This window comes from Lucilia sericata, unplaced genomic scaffold (assembly GCF_015586225.1).
Source record: "Lucilia sericata isolate MDLA Ls3-8-SP2 unplaced genomic scaffold, ASM1558622v1 Contig001240F_arrow, whole genome shotgun sequence".
NCBI classification, from domain to species: Eukaryota; Metazoa; Arthropoda; class Insecta; order Diptera; family Calliphoridae; genus Lucilia; species Lucilia sericata.
Window position 1 is genome coordinate 110479 of NW_023995197.1, and position 19063 is coordinate 129541.

Consider the following 19063-nt stretch of genomic DNA (forward strand, 5'->3'; position numbering starts at 1 on the left):
AGAACAGAACTAGAACTAAACTAGAACTTAACTAGAACTAAAATTAATTAATGTTCAATGGTGAAAAGTTGTGCCCTAATACAATCAAAATTTTTAAACTTCTGCTTTGGTGTTTATATAATAATCGAAGATTTCAAGTAAAACTACATTCACGTTCAAAATTTTACACATTAATGGACTTTTATTTTATTTATTACAGTAGAATTATAAATACATTTATATGAAAAATGTTCTCTACTAAAAAATTTATATTTTTTGAACTTACAAAATACAATTTTACAGACTAATGATAAATATTTTTTTTTTGTTTTTGTTAAATATTATTTCGTAAATTTTGTAAATGCTTTTTTTCAGATATTTTCATTTCGTTTCGTAAATTTCACAACATTAGAGTGTGATAAAAAATGGTTGTTTTTATTTTGTATTTTATTAATTTATTATTATTTGTTTGATTTCAATTCTTAAAGAGACACTTTATTGTTACCGAGATTGTAAAATTAGATTTAAAAACATGTTGCCATAAAATGGTTTTCAATTTAAAATTTTGAAAATTAAAAATGTTAAGATTTGAAATTTTTGAGTATAAAGAGTAAATATTTTTTTTTGGATTCATAAATGATTATGTATATATGAGAGTCGTTTAAAACTATCTGGCCAGTATATTTTACAAGATGTTTTAGTTGCTTTTCGTTGAAATCGCCCCACAAATTACATCCTATGGAAGTTTCTTCTGCTTTTTGTTTATAATAAAAATAAGGAACCAAAATTTAAAAGAAAATTAATTTTCTCAATAGATATTTTAAATAAAACTTAAATTAATTTCCCATATCTAATGCCGTTTTACACTCATATTCCGCTATACTGTGCTGTATACAATGATTGATTTCATGAAAACTGGGTCTTTCACTGGGCTTACGATTCCAGCAGCGACGCATGAGAGCATACACCGACATGGGTGTATTATCGGGACAACTTAAAACATTGCCCTCTTTAATGAATTTAATAACTTCTTCATGCGTTAATCCGTAATAGGGTTGTAAAGCGAAAGAGAATATTTCCCATAAACAAATGCCATAAGCCCAGACATCTGATTCTATGGAAAACTTATTATACAATATACTTTCCAAGGGCATCCAACGTATGGGTATAACATCATTTTCATCTCCTTTATAATAGTCCTGCAAATAGATTTTATGCGATAAACCGAAATCGGCAATTTTTACAACCATTTGTTCATTAATCAAACAATTTCGGGTGGCCAAATCACGATGAACAAATTTACGTTCCGATAAATAAACCATACCCGCTGCCACCTGAGCTCCGATATGTAATAGATGACCCTCATGCAGGGTCTCTCTTTGTTGCAGTGTGTGAGTGGCATAAGGAGAACAAGATCTTAAAAATTCACTAAGATCACCGGGAGACATAAATTCGAAGAGTAAACACATGGGCCGACCCAGAGCACATACTCCTAATAGCTTGACTATATTGGGATGATCGAATTCGGCAAGCAGACAAGCTTCTCTCTCAAAATCCATTTGCATTTGATCGCTGGCATCATCTTTGAGCATTTTAACTGCCACCATAAGATCATCGTAACCGGGCACCAGACCGGGGGCTTTGGCCTGAAAGAGGTGTAATCATATGTTAATAAAAGATGTGAGTTTGTAACTTTTATTTTAACTTTTAATAGTAGTTAAGACTGAAGACCCTGAGACTATAATATAGTCTCAAGGACTATAATCAACCCTTTGTCTAGGGTCTAGTCTATTCAATCGTCTAGGCTACAGACTCCCGTCTATATTATAGTCTAGAATGATCAGAAGTAGAACTGAACTAGAATTGAACTAGAACCGAACTAGAATTGAACTAGAACTGAACTAGAACTGAACTAGAACTGAACTAGAACGGAACTAGAACTGAACTAGAACTGAACTAGAACTGAACTAGAACTGAACTAGAACTGAACTAGAACTGAACTAGAACAGAACTAGAACTGAACTAGAACTGAAATAGAACTGAACCAGAACTGAACTAGAACTGAACTAGAACTGAACTAGAACTGAACTAGAACTGAACTAGAACTGAATTAGAACTGAACTAGAAATGAAATAGAACTGAACTAGAACTGAACTAGAACTGAACTAGAACCGAACTAGAATTGAACTAGAACTGAACTAGAACTGAAATAGAACTGAAATAAAACTGAACCAGAACTGAACTAGAACTGAACTAGAACTGAACTAGAACTGAACTAGAACTGAACTAGAACTGAACTAGAACTGAACTAGAACTGAACTAGAACTGAACTAGAACTGAACTAGAACTGAACTAGAACTGAACTAGAACTGAACTAGAACTGAACTAGAACTGAACTAGAACTGAACTAGAACTGAACTAGAACTGAACTAGAACTGAACTAGAACTGAACTAGAACTGAACTAGAACTGAACTAGAACTGAACTAGAACTGAACTAGAACTGAACTAGAACTGAACTAGAACTGAACTAGAACTGAACTAGAACTGAACTAGAACTGAACTAGAACTGAACTAGAACTGAACTAGAACTGAACTAGAACTGAACTGGAACTGAACTACGTGAACCTTACCTGAAACACTCTTCCAAATGCTCCCTGACCCAAAGATCTCACATAGACCACATCCCCACGAGGGTATTCCAATTTTTCCAATTTTGTATTTAAAGCAGTTTTCGGAGGCTCCACAACATTGTGTACTGTAACCGTACTTTTAATAGTACCAAATTTATTATGAGCCATAGTCTGATGAGAACCTAAAGTTTCGCGACTTGATGTAAGATTATTACAGTCCATATTATTGCCGGGTGTAGTATTAACGGCATTTACCCCCCTCGATGAAATATTACATTCCGAAGTGGGATTCTGATTGGATTGTTGTTGCTGATGGTATTCTTTAGTTTTGGAAATTTTATACAATAATAAGACGAGAAGATGTAAAGCAACAATGGCTATGAAACCAAATCCGGCCAACATGAAGATAACATAGGGTGTAAAGAAAGTTTCCATTTGTATGGGATCCAAATCCTTCAGTGAATGATCTATATAGTCGGCTGAAAGTTTAAATGAATACAAAATTATGTGAATTAATTACAAAAACATTTCATAATGGACTACTTACGACACATGGGTATATCACAATGTTGCCAACGCACTGATTCATCTACTGTATAACACCAGGGAAAGGGTTCCTCTCCTCCAGCATTGCGACAATAATTTTCACCATTTTTGATTTGTGGAAACACTAGAGGAGGTTGTATATGTTTATGCGGATGTTGTGTGTCCCATCTCTGACAGGGTATACCCGATTTTGTAACATTCATGGTGCCCAAATAGTAACGGCCGTTACCATTGCGACAGTCATCTGGGAAAGAAAATAAATGAATTTAAACTGAAGTGGAACTGAACTACAACTGTGCGAGAACTGAAGTAGAATTGAACTAGAACTGAACTAGAACAAGAACTGAACTAGAACTGAACTAGAACTGAACTAGAACTGAACTAGAACTGAACTAGAACTGAACTAGAACTGAACTAGAACTGAACTAGAACTGAAACTAGAACTGAACTAGAACTGAACTAGAACTGAACTAGAACTGAACTAGAACTGAACTAGAACTGAACTAGAACTGAACTAGAACTGAACTAGAACTGAACTAGAACTGAACTAGAACTGAACTAGAACTGAACTAGAACTGAACTAGAACTGAACTGAACTAGAACTGAACTAGAACTGAACTAGAACTAGAACTAGAACTGAACTTAACTGAACTAGAACTGAACTAGAACTGAACTAGAACTGAACTAGAACTGAACTAGAACTGAACTAGAACTGAACTAGAACTGAACTAGAACTGAACTAGAACTGAACTAGAACTGAACTAGAACTGAACTAGAACTGAACTAGAACTGAACTAGAACTGAACCAGAACTGAACTAGAACTGAACTAACTGAAGAACTGAACTAGAACTGAACTAGAACTGAACTAGAACTGAACTAGAACTGAACTAGAACTGAACTAGAACTGAACTAGAACTGAACTAGAACTGAACTAGAACTGAACTAGAACTGAACTAGAACTGAACTAGAACTGAACTAGAACTGAACTAGAACTGAACTAGAACTGAACTAGAACTGAACTAGAACTGAACTAGAACTGAACTAGAACTGAAACTAGAACTGAACTAGAACTGAACTAGAACTGAACTAGAACTGAACTAGAACTGAACTAGAACTGAACTAGACTGAACTAGAACTGAACTAGAACTGAACTAGAAATGAAACTAGAACTGACCTAGAACTGAACTAGAACTGAACTAGAACTGAACTAGAACTGAACTAGAACTGAACTAGAACTGAACTAGAACTGAACTAGAACTGAACTAGAACTGAACTAGAACTGAAACTAGAACTGAACTAGAACTGAACTAGAACTGAACTAGAACTGAACTAGAACTGAACTAGAACTGAACTAGAACTACTAACAAACTAGAACTGAACTAGAACTAACTAGACTGAACTAGAACTGAACTAGAACTGAACTAGAACTGAACTAGAACTGAACTAGAACTGAACTAGAACTGAACTAGAACTGAACTAGAACTGAACTAGAACTGAACTAGAACTGAACTAGAACTGAACTAGAAACTGAACTAGAACTGAACTAGAACTGAACTAGAACTGAACTAGAACTGAACTAGAACTGACTAGAACTGAAATAGAACTGAACTAGAACTGAAATAGAACTGAACTAGAACTGAACTAGAACTGAACTAGAACTGAACTAGACTCAACTAACTGAACTAGTACTGAACTAGAACTCAAACTAGAACTCAACTAAACTGAACTAGAAACTGAACTAGAACTGAACTAGAACTGAACTAGAACTAACTGAACTGAACTAGAACTGAAACTAGAACTGAAACTAGAACTGAACTAGAACTAAACTAGAAACTGAACTAGAACTGAAACTAGAACTGAACTAGAACTGAACTAGAACTGAACTAGAACTGAACTAGAACTGAACTAAGAACTGAACTAGAACTGAACTAGAAACTGAACTAGAACTGAACTAGAACTGAACTAGAACTGAACTAGAACTGAACTAGAAACTGAACTAGAACTGAACTAGAACTGAACTAGAACTGAACTAGAACTGAACTAGAACTGAACTAGAACTGAACTAGAACTGAACTAGAACTGAACTAGAACTGAACTAGAACTGAACTAGAACTGAACTAGAAACTGAACTAGAACTGAACTAGAACTGAACTAGAACTGAACTAGAACTGACTAGAACTGAACTAGAACTGAACTAGAACTGAACTAGAACTGAACTAGAACTGAACTAGAACTGAACTAGAACTGAACTAGAACTGAACTAGAACTGAACTAGAACTGAACTAGAACTGAACTAGAACTGAACTAGAACAGAACTAGAACTTTCCATTTAAAATGTTATACTTACAGCTAACTTCATCCTCTTTAATTTCCGTTAAGCCCACATACGAACAGTTCGGTCGCTTCAAAGTACTATTGTATTTGGGCAATATTGAGCAGTTGGGTAGACGAAAATGACCACGACTTTTAATATAAATATTACGTTCTTTCTTTTCCTCGATTAGAACCCAATCATTGTAGCAGTATTGTAAATGAATAGCAGTGCAGTCCTCATAGCAGAGAGGCAATTTAATAGTTAAACCATTTTCCATTAAACAACTAGGAAAGGCATAAGCACAAAGAAGTTTCTAGATACATAGAAAGAAAAGGAAGATGATTTAAATAAAAACGTCGTTATTAAGAGTCCGCAGAAACAAACACACCTCTGCTGCTGCACGACACAAACCCGTCAGGTCACCAATTAATTCCTCCCACAAGGCAGTGGTAATCTGTTCATTTTTCCAAGGATCCTCACGACTATACCACACATTATGATTTATGAAATGTTTACAAATTTTTCCATTGTAAGGAGCACAGTAACCTTTTTCCTCGTTAAGGGAATCTCTTTGCTGTCTGGGCTGTCGACTTAAATGCTGATGATGATGACGGACGGTATTAAAATCTTCCGGATGATATGTCTTGGCGCTAGTGGTAGTGGCGAAGGACCATATAAAAAGCACTAATATAATATAGCCCAGCAAAAAAATTTTGAAGTTGTTAAAGAAGAAGGGATATTTTCATGATTTCTTTAGTAAGTATTCTATTTAATGCGTTTTAAATACATGCCTAAATTCTAATAAATTTGTCATCAGTGAAGGCATGAAAAATGCACCCAAATTCACTCATGTAACTCCACTATAGGAATTGTAATATTTTACTGTAATTTGGTATTCTCTTAGGAGATTTAACGAAAACGTGCATTTCATACAATAAAGATTAAAAATGACATTAATTTTTTTTATTAGATTTTTGTTAAAATTAGTAATATTAAGTCCATTAATAAGAGAAGGAAAAAACCAAGACTGCTTAACGGATTTTAAAACACAATGGGTATTTTTCCTCTGCATGAATTTAAATCCAATCAAAATCAGTTAGTTATGTTTTATCTTATTCTATTTTTGTCAATATCACTCAAACAAATTATTTAAATATTGATAATTAAATCGAAGTACCAATAATGCATTTTTAAATAAATATAGTGCACCAATGAAAATTCGCTTGAGAATCATCGAATATTCATTGGTTACAAGAACTCAATTAAATGACGAACTATTTTTGCAAATACGAACCCATGCATGCCAATGACACGCTAATGTTAAAATCATGCATGTTTCCCCTAAATATGAACCAGTTCATTATCAGTTCAACCCATGCATTTACTACTTTTTTTGCACGTCTTTTTTTGCTGGGAGTTTAAATGCAGTCTAGGGCAGAAACGGTTTAACTTAATTTTAGAGCTAGAACTTGAAACTGGATCAAATAAATTTAAGCTGTCTTTCATCTTGACACTCCTCCAACCGCAAATCATTATATTTTTATTATTCTGCTTCGGTTTTAATGATTTTAACACGCCACTACATACACATTAGATAAACACTTTCAATTTGCATTTGTTGTTGAAATAAAATTGGTATTTAATAAAATTTCCATTATAATTGTTTAAAAAATGCTATAAAATCTTAAAATTTCTTAGCAAAACATTTCACTTTTAGTTTATTTTCATGGCAAAAGTAATCTAAACAACGCAAAAACGACCAAATAAACATCTAACCACCGACCGACGACGCCTTTTGTTGTATTTCTTTTTAGAGTTTTTGCAAAATTGACATTATTTTGTGGCTGCGATTCAGTAGTATGAGTAGCGGCAGTCAGTAGTTGTTGTAGGAGCTGTTGTTATATATTTATATATGGGAGCAAAAATAAGCCATAAACTATAACTCATTCTTTGCATAAGGGTGGTTTTTGCCACGAAAAGTAACATTACTTATTGTAAACTAGGAATAAAACAAAACAGGGTTGTTTTTGTTGTTCGTATGGTGGCAGGACTCTAAAGTATATACAGCTATATTTATAAAGTATTATTACAGTTTCGAAAACAATGAAATTTTGAAATTATTAAAGACTAAAATGCTTGATTTTACTAAAAATAACTTTTTTAAATAATTTTCAACTTAACTTAAAGAAGAAATCCTTAAAAGGTGTTCAATTAACTCCGTTTAATCCCTAAATTACTTATATTTTAAACTTTAAATCAAAACTGCATTCCTTTAGTTTACTGCCTGTTTCTTATTTCCTCTAGAGTTTTCATTATTATTACATGCAAATGTTGTTGTTACTCTTCTTTCACATTGTTTATGAAAATAAATTTTGTTTTTTTTTTTTTGGAATTTATATTGTTTTATTTTATTAATTTAATTATTTCAAAACTTTACATTATCGTTTTTTAAACTATTATTTTCCAAATTTATTTGGCGGCATACGAATAATGTTTGAATTTACTTCTCATCGGGAATTTGTTCCAAACCCTAGAAAAAAAAAAACAAGGAAAAACACATTTAGTTAATTAATACGCATTAAAATTAATGATTCTTAAGGGAAATTTTGTTGTAAACAAAATGGGTGGGGAATTAAAAATAGAACTTTAATGCTACACTGAAATACATTTCAAAACTTTTCTTACTTTAAAACAGTTTTAATTTTTCAACTTGGATTAAAATTTAGATAAAAAGCTTCCATTCGAATTCTGTAATTTGTAATCATTTGATATTCATTCAAATCTCTTAGTTAAATCCTCTTAGGAAAGTGGAAATGAAGTTAATTTTATTGTAAATAGGAGAATTTTAATAGATCACGAATCCAATAAGAAACTGTTTGATGAAAAACAAACAGTTCTAGCTCATTTCTAGTTCAGTTCTAGTTCAGTTTTAGTTCAGTTCTAGTTCAGTTTTAGTTCAGTTCTAATTCAGTTCTAGTTCAGTTCTAGTTCAGTTCTATTTCAGTTCTAGTTCAGTTCTAGTTTAGTTCTAGATTAGTTCTAGTTCAGTTCTAGTTCAGTTCTAGTTCAGTTCTAGTTCAGTTCTAGTTCAGTTCTAGTTCAGTTCTAGTTCAGTTCTAGTTCAGTTCTAGTTCAGTTCTAGTTCAGTTCTAGTTCAGTTCTAGTTCAGTTCTAGTTCAGTTCTAGTTCAGTTCTAGTTCAGTTCTAGTTCAGTTCTAGTTCAGTTTTAGTTCAGTTCTAGTTCAGTTTTAGTTCAGTTCTAATTCAGTTCTAGTTCAGTTCTAGTTCAGTTCTAGTTCAGTTCTAGTTCAGTTCTAGTTCAGTTCTAGTTCAGTTCTAGTTCAGTTCTAGTTCAGTTCTAGTTCAGTTCTAGTTCAGTTTCTAGTTCAGTTCTAAATCAGCTCTAGTTCAGTTTTAGTTCAGTTCTAGTTCAGTTCTAGTTCAGTTCTAGTTCAGTTCTAGTTCAGTTCTAGTTCAGTTCTAGTTCAGTTCTAGTTCAGTTCTAGTTCAGTTCTAGTTCAGTTCTAGTTCAGTTCTAGTTCAGTTCTAGTTCAGTTCTAGTTCAGTTCTAGTTCAGTTCTAGTTCAGTTCCAGTTCAGTTCTAGTTCAGTTCTAGTTCAGTTCTAGTTCAGTTCTAGTTCAGTTCTAGTTCAGTTCTAGTTCAGTTCTAGTTCAGTTCTAGTTCAGTTCTAGTTCAGTTCTAGTTCAGTTCTAGTTCAGTTCTAGTTCAGTTCTAGTTCAGTTCTAGTCAGTTCTAGTTCAGTTCTAGTTCAGTTCTAGTTCAGTTCTAGTTCAGTTCTAGTTCAGTTCTAGTTCAGTTCTAGTTCAGTTCTAGTTCAGTTCTAGTTCAGTTCTAGTTCAGTTCTAGTTCAGTTCTAGTTCAGTTCTAGTTCAGTTCTAGTTCAGTTCTAGTTCAGTTCTAGTTCAGTTCTAGTTCAGTTCTAGTTCAGTTCTAGTTCAGTTCTAGTCAGTTCTAGTTCAGTTCTAGTTCAGTTCTAGTTCAGTTCTAGTTCAGTTCTAGTTCAGTTCTAGTTCAGTTCTAGTTCAGTTCTAGTTCAGTTCTAGTTCAGTTCTAGTTCAGTTCTAGTTCAGTTCTAGTTCAGTTCTAGTTCAGTTCTAGTTCAGTTCTAGTTCAGTTCTAGTTCAGTTCTAGTTCAGTTCTAGTTCAGTTCTAGTTCAGTTCTAGTTCAGTTCTAGTTCAGTTCTAGTTCAGTTCTAGTTCAGTTCTAGTTCAGTTCTAGTTCAGTTCTAGTTCAGTTCTAGTTCAGTTCTAGTTCAGTTCTAGTTCAGTTTCTAGTTCAGTTTAGTTCAGTTCTAGTTCAGTTCTAGTTCAGTTCTAGTTCAGTTCTAGTTCAGTTCTAGTTCAGTTCTAGTTCAGTTCTAGTTCAGTTCTAGTTCAGTTCTAGTTCAGTTTCTAGTTCAGTTCTATTTCAGTTCAAGTTCAGTTCAAGTTCAGTTCTAGTTCAGTTCTAGTTCAGTTCTAGTTCAGTTCTAGTTCAGTTCTAGTTCAGTTCTAGTTCAGTTCTAGTTCAGTTCTAGTTCAGTTCTAGTTCAGTTCTATTTCAGTTCTAGTTCAAGTTCAGTTCAAGTTCAGTTCAGTTCAAGTTCAGTTCAAGTTCAGTTCAAGTTCAGTTCAAGTTCAGTTCAAGTTCAGTTCAAGTTCAGTTCTAGTTCAGTTCTAGTTCAGTTCTAGTTCAGTTCTAGTTCAGTTCTAGTTCAGTTCTAGTTCAGTTCTAGTTCAGTTCTATTTCAGTTCTAGTTCAGTTCTAGTTCAGTTCTAGTTCAGTTCTAGTTCAGTTCTAGTCTAGTTCAGTTCTAGTTCAGTTCTAGTTCAGTTCTAGTTCAGTTCTAGTTCAGTTCTAGTTCAGTTCTAGTTCAGTTCTAGTTCAGTTCTAGTTCAGTTCTAGTTCAGTTCTAGTTCAGTTCTAGTTCAGCTCTAGGTCAGTTCTAAACTATAGATTACTTTCTGTTCTATACTACAAACTAGTATCTAGTCTAGACTATGAGGTTTTCTTTAGTGTAGACCAGGGACCGTAGTTTAGGCTAGTGCCTATAATATATACTTTAGTCGACATTATGGAGTTTTTTGAGTTGGAACTAGGAAATAGAGGGAGTAGTGTTTGAGGACATTCGATTTAACACCACATTGCAAGCGACAGGACAGCATGACTAAAGAAGGAATTCTCTCTGTAGTGCATTGTGCGATCCACTGGCCATTTGACCACAAAGTGGTGTGCTTTAGCTGTATGACGTGTGCTACGTGTGAATATGCGGGTCTCGGGAACAAGTTCCCTAATTTCAGACAATAGAGTTGGATACCCTACTGTTACCGATAAGTACTTTCGCCCTCTCCTGTAAGCGGTCAAGTAGATCCAAAATAGACTTTGAAGCGCCGGCCCATACATTAGAATTGTATTCTATTTTAGGGCGGATATAAGTGGTGTAGATAGTAAAGAGGTCGGAGGGAGTAAATATGTTTTAAACCGTTTAAGAAAACCGACAAACTTCTTTTGACACTTGAAATATGTATGTACACATCTTTTAGAAAATTTACCTAGCACTATTATTTTCATCCATATATGTAACAAATTTAAGAGTTAACCTTATGGATGAAAATAATAGTGCTATGTAAATTTTCTAAAAGATGTTGAGTTTTCCCTAATTAATTTGTCACTTAAAAAACATTAGGTAGGCATGTTATATATCAATGGAAAGGTAATTTTGTCTATTTTTCAAAACTGTATATAATTTTTGAAAATTAAAAAATTCGCGGAATACTTTTTTTAAAAAAAATTAAAAAATGTTTTTTATTCAGTTTTTGCGAAGATACAAATTTTTCAAATTGCAATAAAAATTTTATTTATGAATATTTTTTGATGAAATTTTACAGTTAGGTAGATTTTTTTAATCAAAATCCAAAATTAAATAAAAATTTCGAATTTTCTTATTAGAAGTCCAGGAATTCCCAAAAAAAGTTTTAAAAAATCCCAAAAATGGGATTTTTTGGTTTTTTGCCTATTATATCCATACCAGGGGCGGGGTTATCGAAACCCGTTACAAAATGATTAAGAACATATTGGGTCATATAAAACAGGTCACTATAATTTGATATCGACTATGCGATTTGAGAATTTTTGCTCAAAATTGAATTTTCCATAAAAAATTGGGTTTTTTTGGATGGACCTGGTCCCCTCGGTATCAAAAATTTTTAGGTTTTGTTTCATTTATCGTACTTTATGTAAAGTCAGCTTTCCAAAAAGTATAAATTCTATATACATCTTCTTAGAAACTTTTTAGATAACTTAAAAAGAAAAAGATACTTTTTTCCCAAAAAAATGACAAAAAATCGCCTTTTTTTATTTTTTAAATTAAAATGCCTATAACCTTGGACTCAGTCATAATTTTTACATAATTCTTTCACTGCTTGATATATAAACTTGTTGTTAAGCGAATAAAAATGGCGAAAATCGGGAATATTTGGACTCGCTATTATCAAAAAAACTAAAGTAAGGACGGTAAAAATTTTAAAATTTTAATTTTCAAATGGGAATATCTCCTAAACTATAAGAGATAATTTACTGCTATAAGAGATAATTTACTGCTAATTTATAGTGCTCGATCGGAACTCAAATGAAGAAATAGGATAATTTTAAAAATTTAACATAGCCGAGGTGTCCTAATTTGAGGACCCCCCCGCCGGGCCCCTGGTTGGCCTATAAGGTCCAAATTTAAAACCTAAACTCGACAACACCTCCTCTTTGTGCATACCAAATTTCATTAAAATCGGATTAACCGTTTAGAAGTTACCGAATTATTTCCCTCTTTTTTTTTCCTATACCACTGTGCATTGTGTTTTACGTGCGCTGAAATCGACTCTATTAGTAAGACCCAATTCAGAGAGAGAGATCAAAGTAGAAAACAATAATAATTTATGATCACTTTAATTGAAGGAGTATAATTCGCTATTTCCCAGTAATTTGCACCCGGCTTAATTAGGTTATACGAGTATTTGATTATTAAGTATTAAACAAAAATTAATAATAATTATGCATGAATTTATAACATACTTTGTAACATATTTTCAGAATATATTAATAATAAGTATTTGATTATTAAATATTAAACAATAATTAATAATAATTAAACATGTATTTATAACATACTTTCAGAATATATTAATAATAACAAATCCCACTAAACTAAAAAAAAATTATTGCTTAAACATTAATTTTGATATTTCGACACAATTATGATTTTCTTAAAAACTGCACCAAACTTAAATGTGCTATTATTGTTTATAAACAAATTCATTTAACACTTACATTCATGAGATAGGGATTGTCGGTTAGTCGTCTGTCGCGCAAATACATAACACGATCAAAACGTTCATCCAAGTTGCGGCGGTAGGCCTAAAAGTGAAATAATAAAAAGAAAGTTTGTTAAAAGTAGGAAACTTACAAAGTAACCATTAATTTAAACAGTGTTTTTGTAAATTTCAATTGTTTTTTTGTCAATTCCTTAAAATTATGTTAAGAAAATGTAAAATTATCCATTATAAAGTGGGATTATATAAGAATTTTGGAAATCGCCAACAATTGTTGGCAATCGAAGAAACGCTGAAACTTACATTGCCCAAAGTGAGTTTATGCAGGCCATACATGGCATATGTGGGTATGGACAAAGCCACAGTGATGATAACAGCCGAGGGTAAGACTTCAAACCACATTTTAGAGGAAAAAGTTTGTTAAATTCCACAAAAAATAACAAAAATTTATTCGTATGGCCAAAAACAAGAGTGGTTTGGCTGAAAAAAACTATTTGACAATCAAAATGTCAGAATTGTACAGCTGTTTCATACAATAACAAATAATAGAGTTGCCAATGTATACTTTTATAAGGTTTTCATAAAAAACAGCTTATGTTTAAATGATATTAAAAATATTTCCTATTAGAAATTAAATAGCTTTTGTATACGGAGACAAACGCCGATTCGGCTTTAGGACGACTAAGCCTAGCCTCCGAACAAAATGTCAAAACCACCGCCACCGAACTTTTTCATCTTAATACTACTGCTTAAAAATTTCGCATTTTGTAAAATTTACAGAACACTTTCGAAAAATTTATGGAATTTTACAATATAAAATTAATTTGTTTTCATTTAAGCATGTTTTCTTTTCTCAACGTTCGATGTATATGATTCGCCTTTCATATTTTCGTGTTTACGCGCCTAATTCGAGTCGCTGCTATTACTTCCAACCAGCTTCGTTGACGTCAACCAAGCTGCACCTTTTTACATTGCTGGTATGTCATACCGTAAAAGGCTAGAACAAGGCGAATTCAGATAAGGTGGTGGCAGTTCGGCAACAACAAATTTTTTAATTTGTTACGAACCAAGGCGAATTCAGATAAGGTGGTGTTATTCAATCAGCTGATAATTTTTTTTCTTAATTCGCCTGGTTTACTTGGCTGTCAAAGTTTGTTATTGTTTACATTTTTATATTTAAAAATTTCCGTTAAACGGAGAAAAACTTCGTTAATATTTTGAATTATTTATGTAAAAAATCTAAAAATACCAAGCATCTCGTAAAAAAATACCATTTTATTGAAATAGTGGCATAATTGGTATGTATACAAATATGTTATTTAGGAAATATATTTTTTTCTATTATGTTAACATATTAAACAATATTGTTTTATATTTTTTATTAACATTGTGAAGATAACGTGATTAACTAAAAAAATCTCTTCCGGAACACTTTATATAAAGAAAGGCATAGAAGTATTTACCCGGCTGGCGGCAGCTGACTTCTACGTTATGGCTTAATTTTGAAATCTATTATATGTTAATAAATTAAACAATATTGTTTTATATATACACTATGTAGATAAAGAGATTAACTAAAAAAATCTGTTCCGGAACGCTTTATATAACAAAACCCATATGAAGTATTTACCCGTCCGGCGGCTGCTACATTATGGCCAAATATTGAAAATTACTGCGCCGGAGTAGAATTATCCATTCGCAACAAATATTCATTCATTCGTAATATAATATTTTCATGAATATGTACTTTTTTATGTTAATTTTTCACAAAAAAATAAGTTTTACTTAACTTCAGGCACTCACTTACATTTTGCAAATTAATCTGCCGGAATAGAATTTTTCGTTTGAAACAAACATTATTCAATTCAGAATATATTTTCTTCACAAATTTTAATATCTTTATCTTTAATAAAATATCAAAATTTTACAACAATTTTTCATGAAATGAATTCGCCGTACTTATGGTTTTTGACATCTACGTAAACCAAATGCAAAAACAAAATACATGTAAAATGTTGTTGTTGCAGAACTGCCACCACCATGGCGAAACTAATAAGGTGAAGTTATTTCAACAGCTGATTGTTTTTTTGTCCATGGAAATTTAGCCCGAAGTTGTCAAACTCAATATAAAAAAAATTCTCTCTCAAACCCGATGCTGCCAAACTACATATATAAAAAATTTCATGAATTCGCCGCAAAATGAAATGACTTCACATTATAGTCTATTCGCCTTGGCCACCACCTTATCTGAATTCGCCTTGGTACGAACTGATGTCAAAAACAATAATTGCGGCGAATTCATTTAATGAAAATATTTTGTGAAATTTTTACATTTTATAAAAAATACACATAAAAATACTTAAATTTGTGAGTGGAATAATGTTTGTTCCAAATGAAAAATTCTACTCCGGCAGATTAATTTTACAAAACTTAAGTTTTTGCCCAAAATTATGTAAAATTAATATTTTTGTGAAAAATAAACATAAAAATGTAAAACCTTATGGAAAAAGTATATACCGAATGAAAGAATCTTTGTTGTGAATGGAAAATTCTATTCCGGCGGAGTAATTTTTAAGATTTACACATTGTAGTCACCTGCCGCCGGGCGGATAAATACATACATTGGAGATCATGTGTTTATGCGAGAATTTCGAATAATCGAACCAATGCAAATTCGATGATACGAAAACCATGTTTCATTGGTTCAAGCTATTTGTTTTGTATGTATTTTTGGAAGATATCTTAAATATTTTTAAGGAAAATATTATAATAAATATTTTTAAATATAAAAATGTAAACAATAACAAACTCTGACATCAGTGCGTACCAGTCAAGTGAAGAAAAAAATAGTCAGCTGTTTGAATAACACCACCTTATCTGAATTCGCCTTGACAAAAACAGTTCCCATTGACAAGTGCATTAATTCCGCTTGTCATGACAGTTGGACAATTTATTATTTTGTGCGAAATTTTGCTAGTGGAATTTATTTTAAATTAATATCTACGTATTTTCTCTCCAGAAAACTTCTATAGTTAAATTTTAATATTTTAGCTTCGCCCAAACGTTTGAACACAACTTTAAGTGCACAAAAGCCATTATTGACTTAGCGTTTACAAGAATTTTCCTCTAATTGTGAAAAAGCTAACCAAACAACAATGACTATTCATCAATTGAACGATGGCGGTATTGTGGAGAATTCCTTCCCTGCTGGCGCTCTAGTACCTAAAGCCGAAACTAATGTTTTGAATTTCTTGCAAAAGTATCCCGAATTTGATGGACGTGATGTTACTATAGCAATTTTTGATTCTGGTGTCGATCCCCGTGCCACCGGTCTAGAGGTTAGTTTTTGCTTTTTAGCTCCATTTTGTTTATGTTTTCAAGTGTTTTTACTAAAAAATGCGCCTTTTTTGCGGTTTCTCTAAATTTAGACTCTGTGTGATGGCAAAACCGTAAAGGTTGTTGAACGTTTCGACTGCACCGGCTGTGGCGATGTGAGTGTTACCAAAAAGGTTGTAGCCGATGATAAGGGTTTTATAACCGGACTCTCTGGCAGGCAATTGAAGGTATGTGGATTTAGTTTAGATCATACTTAATTTTATCTTTATAATGTTTGTTTTGTTAAATCATTTTGCAAATTGTATGCAAATTAATGCTTTACAATGTCAAGTACTTTATTGTTTATATTTTAGGGTGACCAGAGGTTAGGAACTAGAATTGAAAATAAACTAGAACTGAACTAGAACTGAACTAGAACTGAACTAGAACTGAACTAGAACTGAACTAGAACTGAACTAGAACTGAACTAGAACTGAACTAGAACTGAACTAGAACTGAACTAGAACTGAACTAGAACTGAACTAGAACTGAACTAGAACTGAACTAGAACTGAACTAGAACTGAACTAGAACTGAACTAGAACTGAACTAGAACTGAACTAGAACTGAACTAGAACTGAACTAGAACTGAACTAGAACTAGAACTGAACTAGAACTGAACTAGAACTCAACTAGAACTGAACTAGAACTGAACTAGAACTGAACTAGAACTGAACTAGAACTGAACTAGAACTGAACTAGAACTGAACCAGATCTGAACTGGAAGTTGTCCGTAGTAATAACTTCATGCCAATTAGGGAAATCTTCATCCAATTCGACAAATTTTGTGATTCTTTTATGTTCTTATAAGATTTCAAGTTATGTTTGTTGTAGGTCAGTAATTTTTGAGGTAAAACTAAATACTTTCAAAAGAACGTAAACATGTTTAAAAATACGAAAAATAAAGTATTATTTAGGATTTTAAATCCTTTTTGTTTATATGCGATCATTTTATGACATTTTTCAAATTATAGGTAACGCAACAAATGCTTGATAACAACACTGCCCCTAATAAGGAGTTCCGTTTAGGCCTCAAGCGATTTTATGATTTATGTCCCTCTAAAGTACGTGAAAATCTTACTAATGCTCGTAAGCTTAAAGAATGGGATGGTCCTCATAAAACAGCTATTGCTGAAGTCTCAAGAAAAATTAATGAATTTGAAGCACAAAATCCAGGTAAAGAAAAATATGCTTCATTGATTCCCAATCAGTATAAATGGGATTTTTTCATTTTTAAAATTTCAGATAATTCCAAATTGAGCTGGGACAAGAAACTAATTAAGGAAGACTTGGACAACACTTTAGAATTGCTCAATACTTATGAAAAGTATTATCCAGATATAAAGACTGCTTACGATTGTATACTTTATCCTACGGATAATAGTTGGCAAGCTGTAATTGATATTACAGAGAAGGTAAAAAATTGTATTAATAGTGTGATTTTTATTATAAATTATAATTAATTTTGTTTGAAACTTTTCTATGTTTAGGGTGATTTAGAGAATGCCTTACATATCGGTGAATACAGCAAAACATATGAAATCAAAAATGTTGATGACTATTTATCCGTCTCCATTAATGTTCATGATGAGGGCAATGTTTTGGAAATTGTTGGAATGTGTTGTAAGTAATAAAATAATTTTACAAAATTCAAGTTAAATAACTGTAAAACTGTATATTACACTACAGACTAGATTATGAATTAGACTATAGACCATAGACTAGACTATAAACTGGACTATAAACTAGACTATAGACTAGTTTAAGCCTAGTCCTGTCCTTTTTGCCCTGGGACCTCACCGATTTTAAAGCTTTTTGTCCTGTTTTCACTAGGAAATAAAAGTGATCACAGATTTTAAAGCTTTTTGCCCTGGGGCCTCTAGTTTAGCCAGAAAATGGACTTTTATTTTTTCAATTAAAAATCGATCACAGATTTTAAAGCTTTTTGCCCTGGAGCCTCTAGTTTAGCCAGAAAATGGACTTTTATGTTTTCACTAAAAATCGATTTTTGAAAGGAAATAAAAGTGATCACAGATTTTAAAACTTTTTGCCCTGGTGCCTCTAGTTTAGCCAGAAAATGGACCTTTATGTTTTTACTAAAAACTCGATTTTTGGAAGGAAATAAAAGTGATCACAGATTTCAATGCTTTTTGCCCTGGGACCTCTAGTTTAGCCAGAAAATGGACTTTTATGTTTTCACTCAAAAATCGATTTTTGATAGGAAATAAAAGTGATCACAGATTTTAAAGCGTTTTGCCCTGGGGCCTCTAGTTTAGCCAGAAAATGGACTTTTATGTTTTCACTCAAAAATCGATTTTTGGTAGGAAATAAAAGTGATCACAGATTTTAGAGCTTTTTGTCCTGGGGCCTCTAGTTTAGGCAGAAAATGGACTTTTATGTTTTCACTCAAAAATGGATTTTTGGTAGGAAATAAAAGTGATCACAGATTTTAAAGCTTTTTGTCCTGGGGCCTCTAGTTTAGCCAGAAAATGAACTTTTATGTTTTCACTCAAAAATTGATTTTTGTTAGGAAATAAAAGTGATCACAGATTTTAAAGCTTTTTGCCCTGGGGCCTCTAGTTTAGCCAGAAAATGGACTTTTATGTTTTTACTAAAAACTCAATTTTTGGAAGGAAATAAAAGTGATCACAGATTTTAAAGCTTTTTGTCCTGGGGCCTCTAGTTTAGCCAGAAAATGGACTTTTATGTTTTCACTCAAAAATCAATTTTTGGTAAGAAATAAAAGTGATCACAGATTTTAAGGCTTTTTGCCCTGGGGCCTCTAGTTTAGCCAGAAAAAGGACTTTTATGTTTTTACTAAAAACTCGATTTTTGGTAGCAAATAAAAGAGATCACAGATTTAAAAGCTTTTTGTCCTGGGGCCTCTAGTTTAG

At 32.4% G+C, this 19063-nt stretch overlaps 3 protein-coding genes across 3 annotated transcripts; 1 reads left to right on the forward strand and 2 right to left on the reverse strand.

The window, feature by feature from the left end:
• Window positions 1-306: 306 nt before the first annotated feature.
• Window positions 307-7263, reverse strand: LOC119610589 (tyrosine-protein kinase transmembrane receptor Ror2). Its single transcript, XM_037965882.1, has 6 exons — window positions 7059-7263; window positions 5860-6155; window positions 5505-5784; window positions 3158-3400; window positions 2611-3089; window positions 307-1625 (listed from the first exon to the last, which is right to left on the reverse strand). Exons 1-6 carry the CDS (start codon window positions 7084-7086, stop codon window positions 816-818), a joined length of 2136 nt encoding a protein of 711 aa, XP_037821810.1. The 5' UTR covers window positions 7087-7263; the 3' UTR covers window positions 307-815.
• Window positions 7264-7846: 583 nt separating this feature from the next.
• Window positions 7847-13340, reverse strand: LOC119610588. The gene is made up of 3 exons (XM_037965881.1): window positions 13099-13340; window positions 12794-12880; window positions 7847-8001 (listed from the first exon to the last, which is right to left on the reverse strand). Exons 1-3 carry the CDS (start codon window positions 13195-13197, stop codon window positions 7972-7974), a joined length of 216 nt encoding a protein of 71 aa, XP_037821809.1. The 5' UTR covers window positions 13198-13340; the 3' UTR covers window positions 7847-7971.
• A 2354-nt stretch (window positions 13341-15694) lies between these two features.
• Window positions 15695-17792, forward strand: LOC119610587 (tripeptidyl-peptidase 2; the record flags this gene model as incomplete). Its single annotated transcript, XM_037965880.1, has 5 exons — window positions 15695-16133; window positions 16224-16358; window positions 17144-17345; window positions 17415-17584; window positions 17660-17792. Coding segments are annotated over exons 1-5 (823 nt in total), but the record flags the coding sequence as incomplete, so codon positions are not given.
• Window positions 17793-19063: the final 1271 nt, after the last annotated feature.